General features: G+C 45.8%; 2 protein-coding genes across 3 annotated transcripts; one reads left to right on the forward strand and one right to left on the reverse strand.

The window, feature by feature from the left end:
- Positions 1-1,417: 1,417 nt before the first annotated feature.
- LOC100771351 (small nuclear ribonucleoprotein 13) lies at positions 1,418-5,805 on the reverse strand. Its single transcript, XM_027404108.2, has 3 exons — positions 5,685-5,805; positions 3,045-3,165; positions 1,418-1,788 (listed from the first exon to the last, which is right to left on the reverse strand). Exons 1-3 carry the CDS (start codon positions 5,685-5,687, stop codon positions 1,526-1,528), a joined length of 387 nt encoding a protein of 128 aa, XP_027259909.1. The 5' UTR covers positions 5,688-5,805; the 3' UTR covers positions 1,418-1,525.
- LOC100761980 lies at positions 5,281-24,279 on the forward strand. Of its 2 annotated transcripts, XM_035440786.1 has the most exons (3): positions 5,281-5,803; positions 17,016-17,069; positions 19,807-24,279. In XM_035440786.1, the coding sequence occupies exons 1-3, from the start codon at positions 5,420-5,422 to the stop codon at positions 24,181-24,183; spliced, it is 4,815 nt and encodes a 1,604-aa protein (XP_035296677.1). In that variant the 5' UTR covers positions 5,281-5,419; the 3' UTR covers positions 24,184-24,279. The 2 variants fall into 2 exon arrangements, with proteins under 2 accessions (XP_035296677.1, XP_027259910.1); XM_027404109.2 differs by lacking the exon at positions 5,281-5,803 and having other exon boundaries at positions 16,836-17,069.
- The last annotated feature ends 1,144 nt before the right edge of the window (positions 24,280-25,423 follow it).

The following is a 25,423-nucleotide window of genomic DNA, read 5'->3' on the forward strand; positions in this document are numbered from 1 at the left end:
AAGAAGAAAGAAAAAAAAAATATATATATATATATATATATCCATCCTTTATGTGCTTTGCCTGCATGTATGTTGTGAACTGCCATGTGGGTGCTGGGAATTGAACCCAGGTCCTCTGGAAGAGCAGTCAGTGCTCTTAACTGATGAGCTATCTCTCTAGCCAGTCTTTTTCTTCTTCTTTTTTTTCCCCCTCCTTGAGACAGGGTTTCTGTGTAGACCAGGCCTGTCAGTGCCTCCAGAGTGTTGGGATTAAAGATGTATGCCACCACCACCTGGTTCTACATGGCCTTAGAGTGAAGAATTAAGGCTGGAGGTGTAGTTCAGTGGTAGGTGTGTGCTTGCTACTTAGCATGTAGCACCTAGTGAAACAACAGCTGGACTGGGGGCAGTAATAGAGTACTTCAGAAGCCCTGGGCTTGATCCAACACCAGCACACATCAAAACAAAATACAATAAACCAGGGGTGGTAGTGCATACCTGTCTGTAATTACAGCATGGGAGGTGGAGGCTGGGGATCTCTAGAGAATTCAGGCCAGTCTGGTCTACATACCCAGAACATTTCTCAATGGTCCCCCACCCAATGTTACAACTGCTCTAGAAATGCTAAGCATATTCCAAATATTAGCTGATAAAACTAAAAATCAGGCACTGCTGTCACATTTCATTTAAAATGAAATATGAACATATTTCTTTATTAGTATGTTCAAGAATGAACATTATTTTCACTCTTCATGTGATAGAGAATACATTTGACCCATGTTGTGGGAGGAGAAGGACCAAGGGCTCCCAAAGTGAGTGTCAAACAGTTTCACAAGCAATCCCCATTCAACCAAGGACAGAATGTTCCTGATAGCATTGTCTCTGCTATAAGCTCCAGCCCCAAAATCCTTTATTCCAGCATGAATTGACCATTTTGTCTTTGCTACTCTTAAAGATCCAAGCAGTCAAACTCACCCAGGCTGCCTGAGTCTGCATACCATCCCCCTTTGGAGTGTTACTGCCTTGATACCCTCAGTAGGGAACGGGGTGAGAATAAAAGGTTACACACATCAAAAACACACAAACATTAATAAACGGCACTTAGACATAGGCTTAACAGTATCAAACTTCCTCTTCAAATGGTGGTGGGCAGGACCACCATCATGGTAACATTTATGGAGATTTTGTATGAAAAGGGACCAGTGTTACCATCATCTTACCCTGCATAGAGGAATGAGTTTGCAGCTGAAAGTAGATACTATCCCTGGCTTAAGTGTTTCCTGTTGTAAAACAGTGACATTCTGCCTCTCACCTGTCTTAGGTATCCTTTCTTTCTTTCCTTTTTTTTTTTTTAAAAGGAAGATTTAAAAAATGGTAGAAGAGAGGATGAGATGGGGATAAAACAACCCTGTAAGACAATAAAAATACAAAAAACAGATGTAGTACAATATTTATAATAGAAAGTGGCTGAAAACCTTACATGCTAACAGACAATATGATACACAAGTAGGGTGGGAACAGACAGGAAAGGGCAGAGGCCACAGGCCTACACCAAGAGCCTCTCAATGGACTGCTGAATGGACTGGATCTGCTGCTTTAACTGAGAGCCTTCTTTGATGGTAACAGAACAGGCGATGACAGGTCTGGATACCCCACAGGCCCGTCCTAGGGCCTGCTTGGAGCGCACAAATACATAGGGGACATTCTTGTCTTCACACAGCAGTGGGAGGTGCAGGATGATCTCCAAGGGCTCAGCGTCTGCTGCCATCACAATGAACTCAGAGATGCCCCTGTTGAGGGTTTTGGTTGCTGTTGAGACAGGATATGAAGCCAACAGATGACATGGGGCTGGGGCAGAAAAGCCACAGCAAAGCAAGGAAAAATAACAAATAAGGAAGTGGGCAAAATGCTTAGGAACAAGCCAAGTGGGGTGGCACACGCCTTTAATCTCAGCAGTTGGGAGGCAGATCTCCAAGTTTGAGGCCAGCCTGGTCAACATAATGAGGAGACCCTGTCTCAAAAAGGAGGGGTGGGGGAAAAGCAATTTTCTGCCTGGAGCAGCCCTGAAATGTAATAAGGTATCCAAACCCTCACCAGTTACTTAATCCCCAATGTCCTCACCCACTCAGCATAAGGATCTACCAGCACCAAGTAATGCTTCTACAGTTTTAACCTGTCACCAAGGCCTCAGTTCTCTGCTCAAACTTCACTTTCTGAGGTGACTCAATACAAAAAGATCCTTACACAGCTACACACCCCATTCTCTCCACAGCCTGTCTTTCATGTGTAGCCCATACCTTCCTTCACCACGTGATCTCTAATAATGGAGGACACAACAGAACATGTTTGCTTTGCTTTCTGCCAAACAACATAGGTAAAAGATACTAATTTTTTCAGGGTTTCCCTAAAATCTCAAACATGGCATTACAATTAATAGCTTTAAAAGCAAAAAAGTTCTACTAAAACTACTTGGCTTTTCTCTAGGCAGAAATGCCATGAAAAATTAACTCACTCAACAACTCAATACAACTGTTTTCCAAATGGCTCCACAAACATAAAAAAAAAAATACATTTATATATTCAGAGAGAAAAGGCAAATACACCAAACTATTAAGCACCAATGACTCTACATCCTAACCACACAAAACTTTAGCATCTAATGCCAAATGTGTCGTCTTTCATCGGTCAGTAAAGAAGTTTTTTTTTTTTTTTTTTTTTTTTTAAAGATTTTATTTATTTATTATGTATACAACATTCTGCTTCTGTTTATATCTGCAAACCAGAAGAGGGCACCAGATCTCATAACAGATGGTTGTGAGCCACCATTACTGGGAATTGAACTCAGGACCTCTGGCAGAGCAGCCAGTGCTCTTATCCTGTGAGCCATCTCTCCAGCCCCCAGTAAAGAACTTCTAGGGGGCAGTTAGCCCAACTATTTTAGGAGGTTGAGGTAAGAGGACTGCTCCGGTTGGGGAGTTTGTCCCCACAAACTAAAGTCCAGGAGACCCCAGTTGAAAACAGGGACATTTAGTACGCTAGCATCACCCTGTGATTGGTTGTCTTACCTTCATTGGCTCCTTTCCGAAGCTGCTTATAGTTACAGGACTGCTGAACAAGGTCCAGCAGCTTCTTGGTGAGGTGAGCATCTGCCAGGGGATAGGCCTTCGGATTTACATCAGCCTCTGTCTATAAGGAAACAGAATCAAGATGGACCAGGTGTTTCAGATAAATCACAAAATATTTAACAACAACCAAGACAATGACCAGCTCCGATATACGCAGTCATACCTCCCTACCCCTCTATTTTAGGGACAGACATCCAATTTCAAAAACAGCCTGGAGCAATGAAACAAAGAAACCAACTAAGTACAGACAGAACACATTAATGCAGGCCTGACCACTCTAATATTCAAGGCCAAGAGCAAACACACCCCAACCCCCCCCCCCAGGTGGATCTTCGTGAATTTGAGGCCAGTTCCAGGATAGGCTCCAAAGCTACAGAGCCTCCACTTGAATTTGATTCCCAGAGTCTACATGGTGGAGAGAATAGACTTCTCCAACTTGCCTTCTGACCCTACATGCAAACCCATACCCAACACAATGTGCAGTGTTGGCAGTATACTGCCTTTAATTCCAGCACTCAGGAGGCAGAGGCAGGTAGATCTCTCTAAGTTTGGGGCCAGGCTGTTTTATAGACTGAGTTCCAGGCCAGCTAGGACTACACAAGACTTTCAAAACAAGTAAGCAAGCAAGCAAGCAGACAAAAAGTATGTGTGTGGTTGTTTAGACTCGGGAGGGATTAACTTGTAAGGAAAAGGACACATACATACCTCAACAGGTTTCCTTATCTACTATTATTAGCTACCAAGTTTGATGATGGCCAGGGACATAGTCAACCTGCCTCAAAAGACTAAAAAAGAAAAACTACTGAATGCTACTTGAAACAAATGCACTTTAGGGCATGCAGAACTGCAGCATTTAGACTCTATACTCTTAAATAGTGGGTTCATATCTTCATCCTGTGTTGTGGTGTCCAGTTTCTTTCCTCTCTTTGGATTTATTATTGTTTTTCACTATTTTTCCATCCGCAGGTTTAGATTTATTTATTTATCTACCCCCCTCTCCCAACTTGCTGGGTTGCATAACCTGTCCCTGAATTCCTGGGCTCAATCAAACCATACTTTCAAGTAATTGAAACGCCAAGTGCATGCCGAGCTTTACCTCCACGTTCTCAAACGTTAGAAAACAATTCAAAAGTTAGACCACTTAATTTCATGTTTTTGTGATGCAACTGAATTCAAGATCTTGAGCATGCTAGCCAAGCAGTGACCTGTTGTTATCAACCCACACCTTTTTCGAGACAAGGCTTGCTACACAGCCCGGACTAGCCAACTTGAATCCCTAGCTTGATCAAATTGGTCTCCTCATACCGGACAGTCAAACATGCTTGATTTTGACTTAGCAAATATAGCCACATATAACGTAACAACGTCCGACTAGCTTTGGTGTAGTGGCACATATCTGTAATCCCGGCACTCTGGAGGCTGAGGCAGGAGGATCTCCAATCCATAACCAAATAGCACCGGTCCTTAAGGTGTGATTGCACTGCAAGTATCATAACTAAGTAATTATCCCCATGTCACAGCCAATGCAAACTGCTGCGAAGTTCAACCTGAGAGCACCGGTTGAACATCGGATTTCAAAACGTTCCACTAGATCAGCACTGGTTTAGAGGCTTCCTCAAACCAGAGGCGCAGCCAGTTATTAAACCTTGGAGGTGGGGGCAAGGAAGTCATCAAAGCAGAGAGCCAAAGTGCTTGAATAACTCACTACACACAAAGGGCTCGGCCAAACTTTTTCCTCCTTACCAAGTTCCAATCCCAACTAGTTACAACAGGGAACGCGATTCGGAACCCTCTCTCTGCCATATTAAAGTGTAGACGAGCAAGCGTTATCGTCACACGTGTTGCTACCAGAACCTCAATTTCTGAGGCGTCGGTCTCAGGGTAGGGGTCTTTCCTGAGCCTCCAGCCAACACTCCACATTCCCCTGACTCCCAAATTTAAAAAAAAAAAAAATCATTAATCGTGAGGACACACGCCTTTACTCCGGAGGCAGAGTCAGGGAGATCTGAGAGTTCGAGTCCAGCCTGGTTTACGTAGCGAGTTTCAAACCAACCAGGGCTACATACTGAGTGCCTCAAAAAAGTCCATGAATTCCCTAAGCCGCGTTAGTTCCGGACGGGCAGCAGATGCAGACCCCACGGAGCCACTCTCCCGGGCGTGGGGAAGGGGTGGGTAGTATCTGACCACTCCGTGATTTCACGCCATCTTCTAGAGATTGTTTGAAAAGAAAAAAGAATAAAGGGAAGAGACCGGAGACAGAGTTTTTGGTAAAGCCCCTCCGTTCCACGTGGGGCGGTCATCTTCCCACGCTGCGCATGCCTCCCGCTGGCCACGCCCACCGCTGCAAAGCCGGCCGGGCCGCTGGGATCCCGTCGCTCCCGCCGGCCGGCCGAGCTCTCGACTCTGCCGCCCGTGACCACGCCGCGGCCGCCCGCGGTCCAAGCCGGGAACCCGAGGTCCGCCACCGCGGGCCTGGGGGCACGGCGCGCGCGCTTCGCCTCCCCCAGACGGGGCGAGCAGAAGCCCGCGGCTCCCGCTTCCCGCGGCTCCCGCTTCCCGCGGCCCCACGCGCTCACTCACCATGGCTGCGGTGCGCCGGCCTCGCCGCGATCCGAGAACAGCCCACCTCAGACAGAACGAAACGCCGCGCGGAAAGAACAGCGGAAGTCTCTTCCTGCGCGGGAGGAAGCGGAAGTGAGGTCGCTCGGAGCGCGCAGTGACGTCGCCCCGGCCCCCTTCTCACAGGGAGCCAGGGCTGAAATCATCTTTGAACAGGGCGGGGGTGGCACATGCCTTTAATCCCAGCGGAGGCAGGTCTCTGAGTTCAAGAAAGAAAGAAAAAGAAATCGTTTTTGGGTGTTTTACTGGGGAACGTGTTTTACTGGTTTTATTAGCATCCTAGCGTGACTGATTTGCCAAAACTGAATTAAACATTCGGAAAGTGACACACCAATACAAAGTGACACACAATACAAAGGGTTTCAGGGGTCACCATTTCAGTGCCTTCCACCCCACCCCACCCCTTTTTTGTTTGTTTCTGTGTTTGTTTGTTTTTCGAGACAGTGTTTCTCTGTGTAGCTTTGGAGCCTATCCTGGTTGTTATTCTTTTGTTTAAGCTGCAGCTGCTAATAAGGAAAGGAACAACAATCCACGTGGAGTTTATTTACCAGAAAGGGGAGAAGGGGGGATGGGCAGTCAGCCAACCCTAGGGGAGCCGAGAGAAAAAAAGCGAGGGGTGTGGGGCAGGACCTTTTAAAGGGAAGGTTGCATATGCGCAGTAGGGCAAAGGTCGAAAGGCATGGTGGGTGAGTGAGTGCCTGGGTTGTTAGGGGGCGGGGTTAGGGTCATCCAGGTGTTTTGTTCTTACACTGGTACTCGCTCTGTAGAGCAGGCTGGCCTCACAGAGATCCGCCTGCCTCTGCCTCCGGAGCGCTGGGATTAAAGGTGTGCGCCACCTCCGCTCTGCCATTGCCTGGTACTTGTTTGAGCATATTGTGTACACTTTGAAAATCGTCTTCTCAGGCCTGGGCTGTTGTCCTGCCTGTCACCCTAGTACTTGAAAAATGAGGCAGAGAATCAGTTCGAGGCCAGCCTTGGGTTACATGAGACCTTGTCTTCCTCCTCAAGAAAACAAAACAAAACTCACCTGTCTAACCCCTCAGGGTTAAGACAAATTACAAGCAAATATTTTCTTCCTTTTGAGATCTGCCTCATGAATGCTTCTGGTGGGGTGTGGAGTTAGAGTCCACATAGGTGATGTCTGCAGTAGGTTTGCAGTAGGAGGTTAATCGATGAATGACAGTAAGGTTGTGTTTGGAGTCTTTTAATAACACACCTACTTTCTTCTGCCCAGCATCTTACTCCCCCACCCCCACCCCCTTTCTTTTTCTTTGAAACAGGGTTTCCTCTGTGTAACAGCTCTGGCTGTTCCAGAACTCTCTTTGTAGACCAGGCTGGCCTCTAACAGAAATCCACCTGCTTGTGTCTCCCAAGGACTGGGACTGAAGGCGTGGTTCACCACCACCCGGCATGCTTTTCCCTTTCTTAATGCCTCACTAAAACTCCACTATTAAAAGATAAATGCATGTCTAGTACTTGTCCCTCGAGGTCCTCAGTGATCCCCATGGCCCCTCATTTTTTTTTCAACATGGTGCCACACACATTTGGGACCACACCATTCAGAGCCAATTCCAGTTCATTGCTTCAGAGATGTAGAAGTTGAGACTTGAGATCTTTAAGAACCATGCAAAAGAGTTTCTCATTTTTTTTTAAACTGGTCAATAGTTTTATTTCAGCATTTACTAAAGTCTTAATCTCTGGTTAAGCCAAAGAGTTTCTCATTTTTATAGATAGAGAACAGATGTCGAAAAAGGAAAGCCTGCCCACCATGGAGTGAAATAGTGGCAAAGCTAAAACTGGACCTTAAGATTTTAGATATTGACCTGGGTTATTTTCACTGTATGTGGCTCCTTGAGCACTGCTAGGGGGTTAGGCAACCGGAAGGATTCAAACTGCCTATAAGAGTGAACATTTACTGAGTCTGGAGAGATAGTTCACTGGTTAAGAGCACTGGTTGCTCTTCTATAGGATTCTATTCCCAGCTCCCACATGGCAACTAACATCTGTTTGTGACTCCAGTTCTGGGGAATCCAACGCTTTCTTCTACCTGACTTACATTCGGGCAAACACTCATACACATGAAATAAATAAATAAATCCCTTTAAAAAGAGAGAGAGAGAGAGAGTGAATATAGAGCTGGGTGGTGATGCCTCACTCCTTTAATCCCAGCACTCTGGAGGCAGAGGCCGGTAGATCTCTGAGTTCCAAGCCAGCCTGGTCTACAGAGTGAGTTCTAGAACATCCAGGGCTACAAGGAGAAACCCTGTCTCAGAAAACCAAGTAAATAAAATGATAACAACAACAATAATAAGAGTGAATATCAAATTAGATCCTTCATTCCAAACACCAAACGTTATCTTGTGCAAGTATGATAAGTCTTGTTAAAAGGAAACAAAACAAAACCATCTCCAGGCGCTGGAGAGATGGCTCAGCGGTTAAGAGTTCCGACTGCTCTTCCAGAGGTCCTGAGTTCAATTCTCAGCAACCACATGGTGGCTCACAACCATCTGTTATAAGATCTGGTGCCCTCTTCTGGTGTGCAGATGTATATGGAAGCAGAATGTTGTATACATCATAAATAAGTAAATAAAATCTTAAAAAAAAATCTCCAAACAATTCCAAAGAATGCCTACTGATTGCCTGACATGGACTCTGCTCCTCATCTCTGTTGGATGCTGTTTTATACCTCTGACTTATTTGATACTGTCACCCTCCACTGTTAGGGGGAATGAAATCTATGTATTCCAATTCATAGTCATAGGTATGACCTTATTGTTTACATCTTAGATGTGCTTTATGAAAATTTACAGTTATTTATCCTAGCTCACAACCTCACAGATACCTCCCTAGTAGTGACTGATGGTTTTGTTATTTTAATTTTATTTATTTTCTCTTATTTGGATATGTTAATATACATAATGAGCTAGTTGGTTTGGTTTGGTTTTTGTTGTTGTTTTGTTTTGTTTGTTTGTTTTTGGAGACAGGGTTTCTCTGTACTGGTCCAGGAGGTTGTCCTGGAACTCCATCTGTAGACCAGGCTAGACTCCATCTCACAGAAATCTGCCTGCCTCTGCCTCCCGAGTGTTGGGATTAAAGGCATGCGCCACCAACACCCAGCTTGGTTTATTTTTTGACATAGGACCACACTCTAGCTGGAGCTGGTTTGAACTTGTAGCAGTCCTCCTTCCACCTTTGATTCCTTCTACAGTGAATAGTGATCAGCTACCTGCTCTGCCTTGCAGGGAAACCCCATAGGTAGCTCAATCTGTCTCTGAACTCACAGAGATCCACTTGCCTCTGCCTCCTGAGTGCTGGGATTATAGGCTTGTGTAGTCTGACTTTCTTTGGACTGCCAGCTCCCCAAAAATGACATGGAAACTTCTTAAGTATGATAGCTTGGCCTTAGTTTAGGCTTGTTCCCAACTATCGGTTGTAACTTAAATTAGCCTGTTTATATTATTCTACATTCTGCTATGTGGCTCGTTACTGCTCCTCCATACTGTATGAAAGGTCCGCTGCCTCTCTGTCTCCCCCCGCCTATGCCGATGCTGGGTGTTCTCTCTGGAGCAGCCGGGATGGGCTGGGAAGGATGGGGGCTGGAGAGTGCAGCGCGGGCGATGCTGCTTGTCCGGGAGCTGCGAGCTGCCGCGGAGCCGCCCTGCTTCCCCCTCATCCCGCTGTCCCTGCCCCCGCCGGCCTCCACTTCCCCCGCCGCACGCCCGGCTGCCGTCTTCCCTCCCAAGCCGGTTCACCCAGGCGGGGCCGCGACCCAGGCCCACCCGCCTGGCACCGCGCCCCGGGGCTGGGGCCGAGCGGGGAAAGGGCACCCCCCCCGCCCCCACGCCCCCCCCATGGGGAACCTTCATCCACCTGGGCGCGGAGGGAGGAATCAAGTCTGTGGTACCAGACACCAGACCTTGAGAATATGCTGATCTGGAATGGCTCTGTGCCTCATTTGAACCATCCAATAGAATCCCTGTTCCTCGCTTGCGTTTTTTTCTATAAAAAGGCACCTCTCCCTTGGCTCGGGGCGCTTGGCCTCAGAAAAGCTAAGTCGTCCGGGTACCCGTCTCCTAAATAAAGCCTCTTGCGGTTTTGCATCCAAGATCGTGGTCTCGTTGGTTCCTGAGTACGGGGGTCTCCTCCTACGAAAGTACCTCTTTGGGGGTCTTTCATGTATTTTCAGCTTCCCATGTCTCACTGGTGAATTCTGCCTCTCTTCTTCCTAGAGTTCCTCTGTCCTCTTGGAAGTGCCACCTATCCCCTCCTGCCTATTAGCCATTCAGCTCTTTATTATATCAATCAGAAGGTGCCAAGGTAAAACAGTGACACATCTTCACAGTATACAAAACGATTATCCCACAACAGGCCTGTTTAGCCATGTATTTGTGTCGTCACCCGGCATGTCTCAGCCCCAAACCATGGAAGCCATGAGGTTCTGCCTGAGTGGGGGAGCGTGGACTTGGAAATTCTTAGCAACCCAACAGCGATAAAGACCAGACACAGGCATCTTGTCATCTTTAGAGAGCTCTCAGTTCCATGCTGCAAAGCTGGAGTCTGTCCTTTATTCAGCATCTTCCTGGCTGTAATCTAACCATTCTTCCCTGACCCCGAGATCATTTCTCTCCCATCTTCCTAGACCCTATCAGTAGATCTCTCTCAACCGTCTCTCCTCCTGTTGACCTCTCTGCCGAATACTTCCTAACTCCACACGGCACTTCTGCATCAAGCAGGTTACTGCTTTAAAATAAGGGTTTAATACTTTAGCTGGGGAGACAGGTAGGTGTAACCACGGTAATGGTTCCTCCTGCCATAGAACAGGATTATGCTTTGTTGGGAGCACGTAAGCCTGCAGTTGTTTTGCATAGTCAATATAATATATCTGTTGATGCTGTATCCACTCCTCTAGTTATAGAAGGACTTGCTTACCTTCTTAGTTAGCTGTCTGGGTATACTGGGATCATTACCTCCTTAGAGAATCTTATTTAAAGGTTTTAAATCATCATTAGATTCCCAAAAAGGGAATCATTGAATATTTTCTAACAACTCAAAAAAAAAAAACCTCACTCAAAGATTGTAAACTATCCTTTGTAATTGTTATCTTTATTAAGCCTTAATTTCTTTAGAATACAACATATGTCCCAAACAATTTTTGAGATTTACTTAAAGTTTCTGAGCAGCCTTTTCTACTCTAACCTTTGAAGCTGATAAGGACCCATCTGCATCTTACCTGACCCAGCCTAATTTGCATTTACAAAGACACATTCAGGCTGTGAATCTAACAGGGCAGCTGTCTCCTGAGGCTTCTTACAAACCCGTTTTTAAAATCACCTATCATCTTTTACTTTCTAGATTTTCTTTTTTAGCCATAAAATTTAGGAGGCTCTGTATCCTCTCCTCTGCCAAATTTTACAGAATCATCCATAGATTCCCCGTGCCCCTAAGTTAACTCTATAGGCTTTTGCTGTCTTTTTAATTGACTATCTTCTAGGGCTCAAATCATTAATTTTTCCTGTTAAGACATTGACTACTGTCTAGATGCTATTCTTGACTATATTTAAAGCAATTTTGGTAGTTTTTTAACCATATCCTAGGCAATGTAAGTATCTCTCTAATCATATCCAAGGTAGTTTAGGCAGTTCCTTTCTTCCACATTCACAAATTCACAATCTTATCATGCATCCAGGTGTGGCCACACCGAACATTCATAACTTGCATACATCTCACATTTCTCCTTTTGCCTGGGTTATGATCAGTTTGTTGAAAAGAAAAAATTCTTAATTGAAATTTCTCCTAACACAGTAGCTATAGCCAATCCTTGAAATATGAGCATCCAAAATTTGAACTGATCTAAACTTAAATATGTTGCCCTTTCTTCCCCATAAGGTCTCAAAACAGTTCCTGACAGGCTGTATTAATAGCATTTTTTATACATTTGGCTGGGCATCAGCCATGGTGACATCTCCCAAGGCTGCAAGTTTCCCAAGTTTTGACCTTGGCCTTCCTTGCCTTATGCCACCTGGCCTGCTGTAGATAGTCTGTGGCTCCTTTCCTCTCCTGCATCTTGGGCATAAACCTGATCCCCTATTTCCTCTTTTGTTGGGACTCTGTCTGACCCAGTGCCCTTCTTGACCATGTCCAAAGCAGCCTCTAGAAGGCTCTACATTTCTTCCTCCCCATGCCTTGCTTTCTCTGTAGGAATAACATTTTTTTTTTTTTTTTTTTTTTTTTTTTTTTTTTTTTTTTTTGGTTTTTCGAGACAGGGTTTCTCTGTGTAGCTTTAGAGCCTATCCTGGCAATCACTCTGGAGACCAGGCTGGCCTCGAACTCACAGAGATCCACCTGCCTCTGCCTCCCGAGTGCTGGGATTAAAGGTGTGCATCATTTTTCTTTATTATGACTCCAGTGGGTTTCATTAGAGTTGTGTACAGTAGCATGGATACCTCACCAGAGGCTACAATACCAAAGGAAATCTCTCTCCCTCCCTCTCTCTCTCTCTCTCTCTCTCCCTCCCTCTCTCTCTCTCTCTAATTTTGGATGCTTTGTTTTAGATTGAAGCTTATGTTTCCCAGGCTGCCCGTGAACTTGCTCCAAAGATGAGCTCCTGATGTTCTTTAAACTCCTGATTCTCTTGCCCCCACATCTAAAGTGCTGGAATGATAGGCATTTGTGCTACCACTCATGGCAGGACATGGTATTTTTATGACCATGAGTAGTGAGTCAGTACACCATACTTAATTTTCTAGTTAATTTATTCCCTAGTTTTTTTTTTTCAGAATTATCTTGTCCTTTTTTGTTGTTTATTTTGTTAACAACCAAATAACTGCTGACATATTCTGTAGACCAATTTATTTTAGAAATTTGTCCTAAATACTTGCCGTGTCCGGTCTTTCATCCACCAGTATTCTGTCTCCTGCCCTCAGGCTATAGTCCTACCTACCTTTTGCTTTACTGAGCACATACCAATTTATTCTCCATTCCTGTCGATCACTGTCTTCTTCAGAATATGCTATGGTTTGAATATGACTTATTTTCCTGAATTTATACAGAAATTTGATTCTTAAAATCATGTTGATAGGGTCTGGAGAGATGGCTCAGTTAAGCACTGGCTACTCTTCCAGAGGTCCTGAGTTCAATTCCCAGCAACCACATGGTAGCTCACAACCATCTATAATGTGACCTGATGCCCTCTTCTGACTTGGGGAGAACACTGTATGCATAATAAATAAATAAATAAGTAAACAAATAAATAAATATTTTAAAAAATCATGTTGGTAGGAGTCGTCAATGTTCTATACTTATCATTACAGCACTCAGGAGGTGGAAGAAAGACGTTCAGAAGTCAGTCTTCCTCATTCATCCTAATGAATTTGAGACCAGCCTGGGCCAGACTTGTCTCAGAAAAACAAAACAAAAATATTACTAAGAGGGTGGGTTACAATCTGAATTTAGGGTTTAAAAGTGGGTTCCTTGGGAAGTAATTAGGATTAGGTTAATCACTAGATCAGAGTAGAGCCTTCATGACTGGATCCTGATAGATTAATTTATTCATCTTATTTTAGGTATTTTGTTTGTTTTTGAGACAGAGTCTCATTATGTAGCCCTGGCTGGCTTGGAACTCACTGTGGAGCTCTAGAAGTCACTATGTAGACCAGACTGACTTGAACTGATAGAGATCCACCTGCCCCTGCCTTCTGAATACTGGGATTAAAGATTCTCGTGGTGGCATGTGGTGCTGGGAACCCAACCCAGGTCCTGTTCAAGAGCAGCAAGTACTCTTTTATTTTATTTTATTTTGGAGACAGGGTTTCTCTGTGGCTTTGGAGGCTGTCCTGGAACTAGCTCTTGTAGACCAGGCTGGTCTCGAACTCACAGAAATCCACCTGCCTCTGCCTCCCGAGTACTGGGATTAAAGGCATGCCATCACTGCCCAGCTGCAGCAAATACTCTTAAGTGCTGAGTCATCATGCGAGACGTTGGTGGCACACACCTTTAATCCCAGCACTCAGGAGGCAGAGACAGTTGGTTCTCTGTGAGGTCTAAGGTCAGCCTGGAGCCTGGTCTACAGATCGAGTTCCAGGACAGGTTCTAAAGTTACAGAGAAACCTTGTCTGGAAAACCCAAAAATAAATAAAGTAAAATAAAAAAGCCGTGCCATCTCTCCAGACCCCAGGATTTTTTGTTTGTTTGCTTGTTTTATTTATTTATTTATTTATTTATTTATTTATTTATAGGAGACAGGATCTCCCTGTAGATCACTGGCCTAGAACTCACTATGTAGCCCAGCCTGGCCTCAAAATTCACAGTGATCCTTACTCAGCCTGCCAAGTACTGGGATTACAAGCATAAGCCACTATGGCTACCTTGACCCTCTCTCTGCCAACAAGAAAGCTACGAGTGGATGAGTGGATGAGGACCCTTAGCCTTGTATCTTCAGAACTATGAACCAACAAACTCTTTTTCTTTTTTTAATTTTAATTTTATTTTTATTTTATGTGCATTGGTGTTTTACCATGGGTGTGTTGTCCCCTGGAACTGGAACTACAGACTGTTATGAGCTGACATGTAGGTGCTGGGAATTGAACCGTGTCCTCTGGAAGAGCAGTTAATGCGCTTAAGCCCTAAGCCATCTCTCCAGCCCATAAGCTTCTTCAAAGAAGCCTGCCTGGGTATTTCATTATAGAAATATAACTGGGCTAGAGAGATGGCTCAGCCATTAAAGGCTAGGCTCACAATAAAAAAAGATAAGAAATATAATACAAAGTGATTTACTTTGTTCAGCTAATTTTTATTAGTGCCTCTTCATTGGAACCTTGATTCCTTAACCAAGTAATTGTCCTTGCTAGATAAAATTATAGCCTTCTTACATTTGCTGTTTGAATCATCTGTTGACTTTATATTTATTCAGTGTCCAACATTGCAAGCACACTGAGAGCTCTGCCCAGGCCCTTTTGAATCCATTTCTTCTGGTACCATGCCAGGCCTGAAGGAGGAGCTTGTTTCACTAGGGTTCTTTGGTGATGGCAACCAAAAAAGGATTTTGGACAAAGAGTCTGGTAGGACTTACCCAAGGGGAGCTAGCTTGAAAACAAATAGTCCTAATCTCATTGTATTGTCAGTGTTCTCCATCCAAAGAGCACTAAGAACATACCTCTAATGCTACTGCTTGTTCCAACAAGAGAGAACAGAACTGTGGCTTGTGTTCTTAATTCCAGCACTTGGGAGGCAGAGGCAGGTGGATGTCTGTTCGGGGCCAGTTTGTTCTACATAGTGAGTTCCAGGCCAGCCAGGACTACACCTTGTCTAAAATCGATGGCATTAGAAAAACCTTGCTATAAGATTTAGATTTATTTTTAAACTTTTGGAGAGGGTTCAAAGAAATTAAGTTTGCTATGTGTTACTTGCTACCAGGAACATGGATTTTTCTATGATTGGGCAGGTTACATCACTGTATCATTCATGTCAAGCAGGAAGACAGTCTCTTCACTCAAACCAGAGCACACGTGGAGATGGCCAGCACACTCTCCTGCAGCCTTCTTTCTCCCCTAAGTTCTCTTTTCTCAGGGCCAGCGTTTCTGTAGACAGTTCTGTGACTTCATCATCCGTATTGTTGCCTAAACTCCTCCTCCTCCAAGGTTACCTCTGTTTCAGAGAAGTAAAGACTTCACAAAGCATAGCAGAAAGGCTTATTGTATTCTTTAACTCTAGAAATGGAATTTATTTTACTTAACAAAACAAAGGCCTTGTGACTTGTGCCTGTAATCCCAGCATTTAGGAAGCTGAGACAGGAGGATTGTTGTGAGTTTGAGGTCAGCCTGGGTTACACAATGATTTCCAAGCCAGAAACTTCAGAAAAGCAAGTGTAGGAGAGAGAAGGGAGGAGAGGACAGTGAATGATTTGGAGGTACAGTTCTTTTTCTTTAAAGATTTTATGAAGTATACAGTCTTCTGCCTGCATGTGCCCTGCACGCCAGCAGAGGGCACCAGATTTTATTCCCGTGGTTGTGAGCCACCATGTGGTTGCCAGGAACTGAACTCAGGACCTCTGGAAGAGCAGACAGTGCTCTTAACCTCTGGGCCATCTCTCCAGCGAGATACAGTTCTTTCAGTACCTCATGTGATATGATGGAGCCAGACCTAGGTAGTTTTGCTCCTAGGGTCCTTTTACTTATTCAGGCTAGGTGTGGTGGTGCACACCTTTAATTCCAACACCCCAGAGGCAGGCAAATCTCTGAGTTCAGAGTCAGCCTGGTTTGTGTAGTGAGTTCTAGACCAGCTAGAGCTAAGTAGTGATACCCTATCTCAAAGAAAAAAAAATCTTTAATTAGATATGTGGTAATGAATTCCTGTATTCCCATCACTCAGTCTGAGGAAGGAAGATCAGTGTGAATTTGAGGACAGCCTGAACTATTTAGCAAGGTCTGTCTCAAAACCAAGAAACAAAAAATTCAATGAGTCCTTACCAATCATACATAGTTATCGTGCTATGCTGTAGAACATTAAAATCTATTCCTTTGTCCAAATGCTCCTTAATTAAAAGTTCTCTGCCTAGTCATTGTTTTCATGAGGGGCCAAGGGATCACCCTAATCTATCAGCCACTACCTTGCCGGTGACAGGGTTACTCTGTAGCTTTTGGAGCCTGTCCTGGAACTCTCTGTGTAGACCAGGCTGTCCTAGAACTCACAGAGATCCTCCTGTCTCTGTCTCCCAAGCGTTAGGATTAAAGGGGTGCACCACCACTGCCTGGCTGGGCACAGGTTTATGGACCCCAGTTATAGATGAGACTTCCCTCACTATCTTTGGTGATGGCTCTGGAACCAAGGTCAGGAAAGCTGAGCAGGTCTGACTTATACCCAGCCTGCTATTTAGCCATTTGACCGCACGGAGGCATAACACACCAGTTCTTGTCTGTGGCTAGTCTGCCCAGGAGAGGTTTCCTCTACCCAGGCAGGGCCTGCTAGCCATATCTATTAGCTAGAAATGAAAGTGCATCAGCAGCAGGCTCCTTTGTGAGGTGGCCTCAGTGACAGGGTACTATGAAGTAAGGAGTACCCCACCCCAAACTGACTGAGTCAGCTACACCAGTGTTTCCTTCCCACTCCCCCAAACACCATCTACCTGATCTAAGCTTTGCCATGTTGCTACCACTTCTGGGAGCCTGTGCCGTGGTGGGTCCATTCCAGGGCCCTGAGTGGGAACCAGTAAGGGGCCTATTGCCCCAGGATCGAAGTTGCAGGGATCCCCGGTGCTGTGGTAATCTACTTGTCTTCTGTCTCTTTCTGATCTGGCAGATCCAACAGTATTGGTACCGAGTCTCCAGGAACAGCAAGAGGAATGCCACCAAGGTAAAGGGGCCACTTCCTTAGCATCACAATCATTAGTCACTGCTACGTAGACCCTGTTCTGTGTCTTGTGTATCAAAGGTGAACTAAAGAGTTTCGGCTGGTCTATATAATCACTGTCCAGTCACCGCCTAGGCCTTAAACCCAGGAGTCACTCCAGACTCGTCTCTGTTCCTCACTCCACACACACAATCCATTTGCAAGGTTTAGGAGCCCTGCATGCAATCCATAAGTCATCATAGCTGATGACTTCTGGAGACCTCATTATACTACAAAGGCAGCATGTAGCTTTGGACCCTAGTAAAGCTGTCTGCATCTGCCTGGTGTAACAACCTTTCTCTTTTTTAAAAAAGTTATGATATATATACACAATTACAAGCATATAAATCATCAAACTTTTACAAGCCAAACACAACCACACTAAGAGGGGCGATCAGAATGACTCAGTGGATAAGGTAATTGCTGCCAAGCCCGATGACCTGACTTTGATCCCCAGAACCCGCATGGTAGAAAGAAAAACTATTCCCACAAATTGTCCTTTAACCACACCTATCTTATGGCTTGTACACATAGGCTTGTGTGTGTGGTGGTTGGTACAAGCCTGTAATCTCAACATTCAGGAGGCAGAGGCAGGGAGACTGTCCCAAGTTTGAAGCCATCCTGGTCTACATATCTAGTTTCCAGCCCACCAGGGCTACAAAACTCTGTGTTTTTGTTGTTGTTGTTGTTTGTTTTGTTTTTTTCTTTTTTAAAGCTTTTATTTATTTATTATGTATACAACATTCTGCTTCCAAATATATCTGCACACCAGAAGAGGGCACCAGATCTCATAAGGAATGGTTGTCAGCCACCATGTGGTTACCTGGGAATTGAACTCAGGACCTGTGGAAGAACAGTCAGTGCTTTTAACCTCTGAGCCATCTCATCTCTCCAACCCCCCCAAATTCTGTTTTTAAAGATACAAAGGGAAATATAAAAGAAATAGACCATCACGTAAGGAGTGTTGATTAGTGATAGAATGTTTGTTTAGCTTGTGCAGGCCTTGGCTTCAAACACTAGCAATGAAAACCAGGCACGAGGCTGGGCATGGGCTACACCCCTTTAATCCCATCACTCAGGAGGCAGAGGCATGAAAATCTCTGAGTTCAAGGACAGCCTGATCTATATAGTAAGTTCTAGGACAGCCAGGGCTACATAGAGAGACCCTGTTTCAAAATAAAAATAAATAAATAAAACAAAAGAAAGGAAAGAAGGAAGGAAGGAATGAAGAAAGAAAGAAAGAGAGGAAGAAAAGCATGCATGGTTTATGCCTGTAATCCCAGCACCCAGGACAAATGACGCTGATCAGGAGTACTGGACTCTGTTTAACACCCCCCCCCCGCCCCAGCAACAAACAAAAGGACCACTCCTCAAAAAACCCAGTCCGAGACTCAAGTAGTAGAAGATCCTGCTGCTCAAATTCCCCCACTGGAAAAAAGAAGGCCTGAAGCCCCAAAATGTACACTCATAGCTGCTGATTGCTGATAGTACAGACCTATATGAAATCACATGACAAGTATTCTACATTGACCTTCCATCCAACACTGCTTGTGAGACAGACAGACGTTAAAGCATATCAAAACTCTCTGCTACATAAAACTCCATACTGCTGCCTGTGAGTGCACTCTCTAGAAAACTCAACAAAACCAAAACTTTTGCCTCAATTCCAAGGCCCGAGAGGATCTAGCCTGCACCTGTCTCTGATCTCATCTCCTAGGGTTCTTCTTGTTGATGGCTACGTTCTGATCATGTGGGTGCTCCTTCTCTTTCTTCCTTGTTACCCTCTTCTGCTGCTATGCCACTGAACAGCATTGAGTTCTCACTGAGCATCTTTGCTGTTCCTATGGACATGTTCCCAGGGTTTCGACACTTAAGGGTGTCCCCTATGCCTGTGGTACTCATGTCACTCGACTCCCCCCAACTTCATTCAGTTTCCCAGCCAGATGTCCCTGCCTCTGACAGGCCTTCTTTGACTATTCTATTGGAGTTAACTCCATCCCCTCAGTTGCATTTATTTACATTTAACTACTTTTTGGGTATTAACATGGATTTTTGTTTAAGGTAGGGTCTCATATAGCCCAGGTTGGCCTCTAAATTGCTATGTAGCCAAGGATGACCTTGAATTTCTGATTCTCCTGGTTTTTTTTTTTTTTGTTGTTGTTGTTTTTTTTTTTTTTTTTTGGTTTTTTGAGACAGGGTTTCTTTCTGTAGCTTTGGAGCCTATCCTGGCACTGGAGCTGTAGACCAGGCTGGCCTCAAACTCACAGAGATCCGCCTGCATCTGCCTCCCAAGTGCTGGGATTAAAGGCCTGTGCCACCAATGTCCGGCCTTTGCCTACTTTCTGAGTGCAGAGATTATTGGAGTGGATTCTTTCAATGTTAGGTACAGACTCTACGAATTGAGCCACGTCCCTAGCCTGACAGTTACATATTTGGTTATTGTCTTTTCTATGTCTAGAATATAGGTCCCAGCAGGGGCTTTGTCTTATTCACATTGATACCCAGCATACAGAATGGCGCCTGGCTCAGAGCAATCTTTCAGTTTTTCTGGGTGGATGAATGTTGTTTGCTTAGGGGAAGTCCCCCTACCCACTTAGCACAAGCACCTTCACCCAGGTAGTAGGATATTTAGTCAGATCTGTAGGGAATTTAGGAGATAATTTGTATCCTAGAGCTTTGATTCTCAGTCTTTATTTTACAGGTGCCACCGCAGAGATGGGCAGTGTCATCCACCAGACGTGAAACTTTCTTTGGGGTGATTCCTGAATTCTTTACTCATGGAAAAATCAGGGACCTGGATGTTCCGGTCCAACAATGGACACAGAAGCAGAGATGGGGATACAGGAAGAGCCTCAGACAACAATGGGCCAACCGGTATCTATTGTCTCCACAGAACCCATGCCAAGATCTGCCTTGGGTTGTCCACACCCCTTCTGAGCCTATTTTTTGTACTTCTTCCTTTTCAAGCACTTGTCTTCTTCCTCAGGACAATTCTTGGGATATATGGCAGGTCCCCTGGTGTCCCAGCAATAGCCAGGCTCACCCTTCCGTGGACATATGCCAAAGAATAGAACAGCTGCTGGCTCCCTCCCAGGAGGAGTTGATGCCAGTAAAGTCTATTAGCCTGAAGTACAGATCCACCTCCAGAGCTTTAGCCATCTCTCCCCCAAACTTCCCTTTAGTTCGGAGGTCAAAGTTCTGCCTCAGAGGGTTTCTGCCTGGTCCTCTTAACCAACAATTGGAACCATCCACCAAGAAGTTCCTGGATGGCCAACAAGATCCCTTAGAACCACAGGGTAAAACCCAGATAGTAGGCATAGAATATAGTGAAGATACCCCACAATATACAAACAAGAGAGAGAGAAGAAGGGAGGTTGCTTCAGAAATACAAGCATCTGGAGGCTCTCTCCCAATAGACTGTGGAGTAGAGAACGATAAAGAGGCTAAGGTACTGGACTGTGGAAACCAGAGACCAGTAAGGGAAACTGATGGAGAGATCTCAATACCAGGGTGGGAGAAGCAAGACCAAATGGGAACTGAAGATAGAGAACAAACTGAGAAAGTATTGAAGAAAACCCAGAGGGAACCTGGAGATAAGAATCCTTCTTCTACCCAGGCTTCTATGGGAGACTGCCAAGAACAGTTCAGATGTAAAACTGACATGGCAACTCAGACATCAGAGTGGGGGAACCAGGAGGATGCTGCGGAGACTCTGGCTCTGGGGAAGAAGAGTGAGAAAGAAGCCAGAGGGAAGGAAAAGACAGAGGTCCAGGACCAAGCATTAGAAACGCAGAGCTGGACTGGAAGTAAAAATAGTGAGAATCCCCAAATGCTAAATCAGGGGACACAAGACCAGTTCAGAGGTAATACTGGTACAGAGAGAGAGGCGGAGGAAGGAAGAAACAAGGATCAATTTGGAAGAGAGGATGGTGTGAAAATGCAGACATCTGGGAGGGAGAACTTGAGAGAAGTCAAACAAGAGGACAATGAAGAGACCCAGGCCCTGGAGTGGGAGAATCAGGGACGTATAAGAACTCAGAATGAGGTCCAGACTCCAGTGGGGGAGATGCGGGCACAGACTGGAAGTGGATTCGCCAGGAAGACACAAGCATCTGAGAAAGAGGACCAGAATCTGTCAAGACATGAAGCTCAGGTGGGGATGAAGCTCAAGGAGATAAGAGAAGAGGACTGGGTTGTGCTCCAGGCACAATGGTGGGGAAACCAGAGACTAATGCTGGTTGCAGCTGACAGGGAACTCAAGATATCATGTTGGGGAAATCAGAATCAGGTTGGAGGGGAACACAGTGCAGGAATTCAGTCACTGAAGAGTGACCGAAGACAACGTGGAGGTGATGGGACAAGTAACCTGACACCTGAGGCTGAGAATCAGGGTCAACTAAGGGATAAAACTGATCTGGAGACTTACCCAGTAGGGATAAAGAAGGAGGCAAAGACTGAACAGGAAAGTGGGATGGAGAAGCTTATACTTGGGAACAGAAACCTGAGAGGGGCTAAAGGCAAGGATGAAGCAAGGACCCAGAAACTTGGGGAAGAAAATCAAGATCAGTTAGGAAATGAATTTCATAAGAAGATTCACATACCAAAATGGAAGAATCAGGAACAGACTCGAGGCAACGATAGTATAAATAAGCAGACATCTGAGGCAGAGAACTGTGAAGAAATAACAAGTAAAAACATTGACGGTGCAACCCGTGCAGCAGGGTGCAAGGAGGCAGAGAAGGTTGGGGGTGAGAACGGTGCAGAAGTTGTGAAACAAGGGATGAGACTCCCAAGAGGGCCTGGAGGAGAGCAAGAAACAGAGATCAAGGCAGCCATGGAAGAAAGCCAGAGCTGGTTAGGAAGTGACATGGGCACAAACACCCAATCACCAGAGTTAAATAATCAGAAGTTGATGGGGAATGAGGGTGGAAAAGAAGTTCAGGCCCCAGAGAAGAGAAGTCTGAGAGAACCTGGGGATGATGATGTAAAGACCCAGAGCACCGGGAGCAAGAACCGGGGACAATTTACTGAAGCTGGAGGGAGCCGTTCTACAAGGTGGAGGCGCTGGGAACAGACTAGAGAAGGGAAGGCTTCAGCAAATGGGGCACTGGAGAAGACAAACTGGAGCAAGACTGGGAGTGAGGATGGTAGAAAGACTCAGAAAGCCAGGAGAAAGAATCAGAGAGTGTTAAGTAAAGTTAATAGAAAGACCTACTTGTTAGCGTGGAAGACCCAGCAAAAATTCAGAGATGGGAATGATGTAGAAATTCAAAAACAAGGGAAGAGAAACTTGAGAAATTTCCCAGGTGATGGTGGCCCACAGACCCAAGCCTTGGTGGGAGAGGGCCAGAGGCAGTCAGTGTGTGAAACTGATGGAAAGATTCAGACACAGGGGCAAAAAATACAGAGCAAGGGTAGAGATGCTGATGCAGAAATCCAGGATGTAGGGGCCCAGAGAAAATGCAGAGTTGAGGATTCTGAAGTGTCTCATACACGGAGGAGAGGAGACAAGGGCCAGGTCAGAAGAAAGGATGCTGTCAGGCCCAGTTTCCAAGGTGCCTCTTCTGCAAGAGTGGGGCCCATAGACAGGAAGTACAGCTTGGCCCAGCCTGCTTCTCCCATTTTTAGACACAAGCAGCCAGTGGCTAGAAATGGTGTAGACTCTGTTCCCTATCCCAAAAAACATCTAAGAAGCCAGGGCACAGTCCCTGTCCCGAAGCACAGAGGTGGGGTCAGTGAAAGCTCCCAGAGGGCCCAACCTGTCTCTCAAAGAAAACAAGAAAGGGACAAAAGGGTAGACCCAGGAAAGGCTTCCAGCCTGACATGCCAGCACCCCCAATTTCAGGCATCCTCTGTCTTTCCCTCTCTCCTGTGTCCCCAAGTCTCCCAAAGTACCCGAGCTCCAGCAAGTGAACCCGTTGTCCTCACCACTCTGTGCAAATGGCCAGCCCTCAAGAAGAGTAAACATCTGCTCCTGGAATCCCTCATGAAGAGGAGAATTGCACACCTGAGGTGGGGTCTCCCTCGACGAATCCTGGAATCGTACTTGCTTTTTCACTTCTTAGAATCTTGCCCTTTGCCTCGGGCTGGAGTGAGGCTGCCTGGACCACGCACAGACCAGGAACGCCAAAGGCAACAGGAACAGCATTGTGAGTCCCACGGATTCCCGTTAGGCCCCGAGTCTACAGGCAGGACTCAAAGCCATGCAGTTCTTGAAAGAAAAAGCTCAAAACTTTCTACCCAAGTCCAGCCAATGGGCTGCTCCATGCCACCTAAGAAACCCAGGAGAAGTAGACCACCAGGGGGAGCAAGAGAACCACAGATCCAAGAGGGGGTGCCTAAGGCCAAGATCCCGGCTCCGGCTCCGGCTCCGGCTCCGGCTCCGAGGAATCCTAGGCCAACAGCAGAGTCCAGGTGTGGCCCAGGACAGGTCCAAGAGCTTTCCACTGAGAGCAGCAGGGGCAGGAAAATGGTCAGGTCTGGAGTCTCCCATGCAGAACACAGGGCTTCCAGCAGACTGAGGGCCTCATCCTGTACAGAAGGCCACAACCACCAGAAAAAGGAATGCATACCCCGGGAAGCCTCTGAGCCCCCCAGACTGAAATGCCAGCAGCCCCCACACTGGAGAAGTGGAAGCATGGGAGCTGTAGAGGGCAGAGGGGCCTGGCAGCCGCCTTTCCCCTGTTCTGCACATATCCCCAGCTTCAAAGAGAATGTTCACTCGGCTGCAGCCAGGCTGAGCATGACATTCTTGAGCAAGATGCCATGGTTGCCGCGGCCGGCTAAGCCCCAGCACTCAGCCCCCTTTCTTACCCTGAGGAGTTCGACCCCATTTTCTAAAGTGAGTGCCCCATATACAAGGGAGTACAGCACCAGAGTCCCCACTGCTTTGGAGAGGGACCTTGAGCCACCAGGGCATTGCTGTACAGGGGTACCGGTTCCCAAGACAGAGAGTTACCAGGAACATGAGACACCTGGGAAGTCAAATAGGGCACCCAGAAATCCAGCAGACTCACAAAGGTTTGGATTTATGAGGCACTTGAGACATTTTCTCACACAGTGTGGCCTTAAAAAGTAGGCCACAGGCCCAAAGTGCTTAGGGCATGTCAGAGAAGGCATGAGAGTGACCTGTTTAGGCCCGGAGCCTCTAATAAAATCGATTATTTGGATCCTGTAGGGTGGTGGATCCTTTGGTCTGTTGTCCAATTATTCTCTTTTGGGATCTGGGATACTCTGTGGATGGGCATAGACATCCCTTCTACCCTGCAGTTCTGAAGGTTAGCAGAGTATAGGGCAATCCAGTATCCATCATCTACTACCAACCCTAGCCTTCTTAGCCCCCCTCCTCCAGGCTCCCAGCTCCTGAGGATTCATCATGGCTTTGTCTTGCCTCATTCCCAAACTAATCCTCATGAAAGCAGGGTACTCAGCCTCAGTTGTTTGGAGGGTGGGTTAGAGCTCTGCATGAGACACTATTATTCAGACCCCTTTGATTGCAAAGAAGTGAGGTCCTGTCATGACTGAGAAACCATTGAGGAAGAGGGGACAGGGTAGTAAGAGGCATAAGTGGAGGACTAGAGATAAAGTGTCTTCTGAACCCGATGGGACTGCTATCCTTATAAACATACAACAGCTATGGTTGCCTGTACAAGACCTGTGCAAGATGGAGTCAGTCAATATCCTAGCATGGAGTGAGAAGGGACCCATGAACCCTCTACTCTTGGGGACTGTGGATACTTGATACGGAAATGGGAGAGTCAGTTTTCTTTAAGGTGTAGCTCTTGATAGGTCAACCACACTCAAATAGATGGTCCTGTACCCAGGAGTATATGGGTAGTATAAACTGGGGTCAAGAAATTATTTAAAAGCAAAATCACAGAGCCAGGAGTGGTGGTTTGTGGTAGTTTGAATCTAATTAACCCCTGTAAGCTTATGGTAGTGGCATTATTAGGAAGTGTGACTTTGTTGGAGTAGGTGTGACCTTATTGGAGGAAGTGTATCACTGTGAGGGTGGGTTTTGAAGTCTCATATCTGCTCAAGCCATGCCCAGTGTTTCAGACCACTTCCTGTTGCCTGCAAGCCAAGATGTAGGACACTCAGCTACTTCACCAGCACTATGTCTGCCTGTACACCACTATGTCCCACCATTACGATAAGGGACTAGCCCTCTGAAAATGTAAGCCACTCCAATGAAATGTTTTTCCTTTTTAAGAGTGGCCATGGTTATGGTTTCTCTTCACAGCAATAGAAACCCTAAGACAGAAGTTGTGACTTGCATATATATATGCATGAGACCTCAAAGCCCACCCCAACAGTGA

Source organism: Cricetulus griseus, chromosome 2, assembly GCF_003668045.3.
Source record: "Cricetulus griseus strain 17A/GY chromosome 2, alternate assembly CriGri-PICRH-1.0, whole genome shotgun sequence".
NCBI lineage: Eukaryota > Metazoa > Chordata > Mammalia > Rodentia > Cricetidae > Cricetulus > Cricetulus griseus.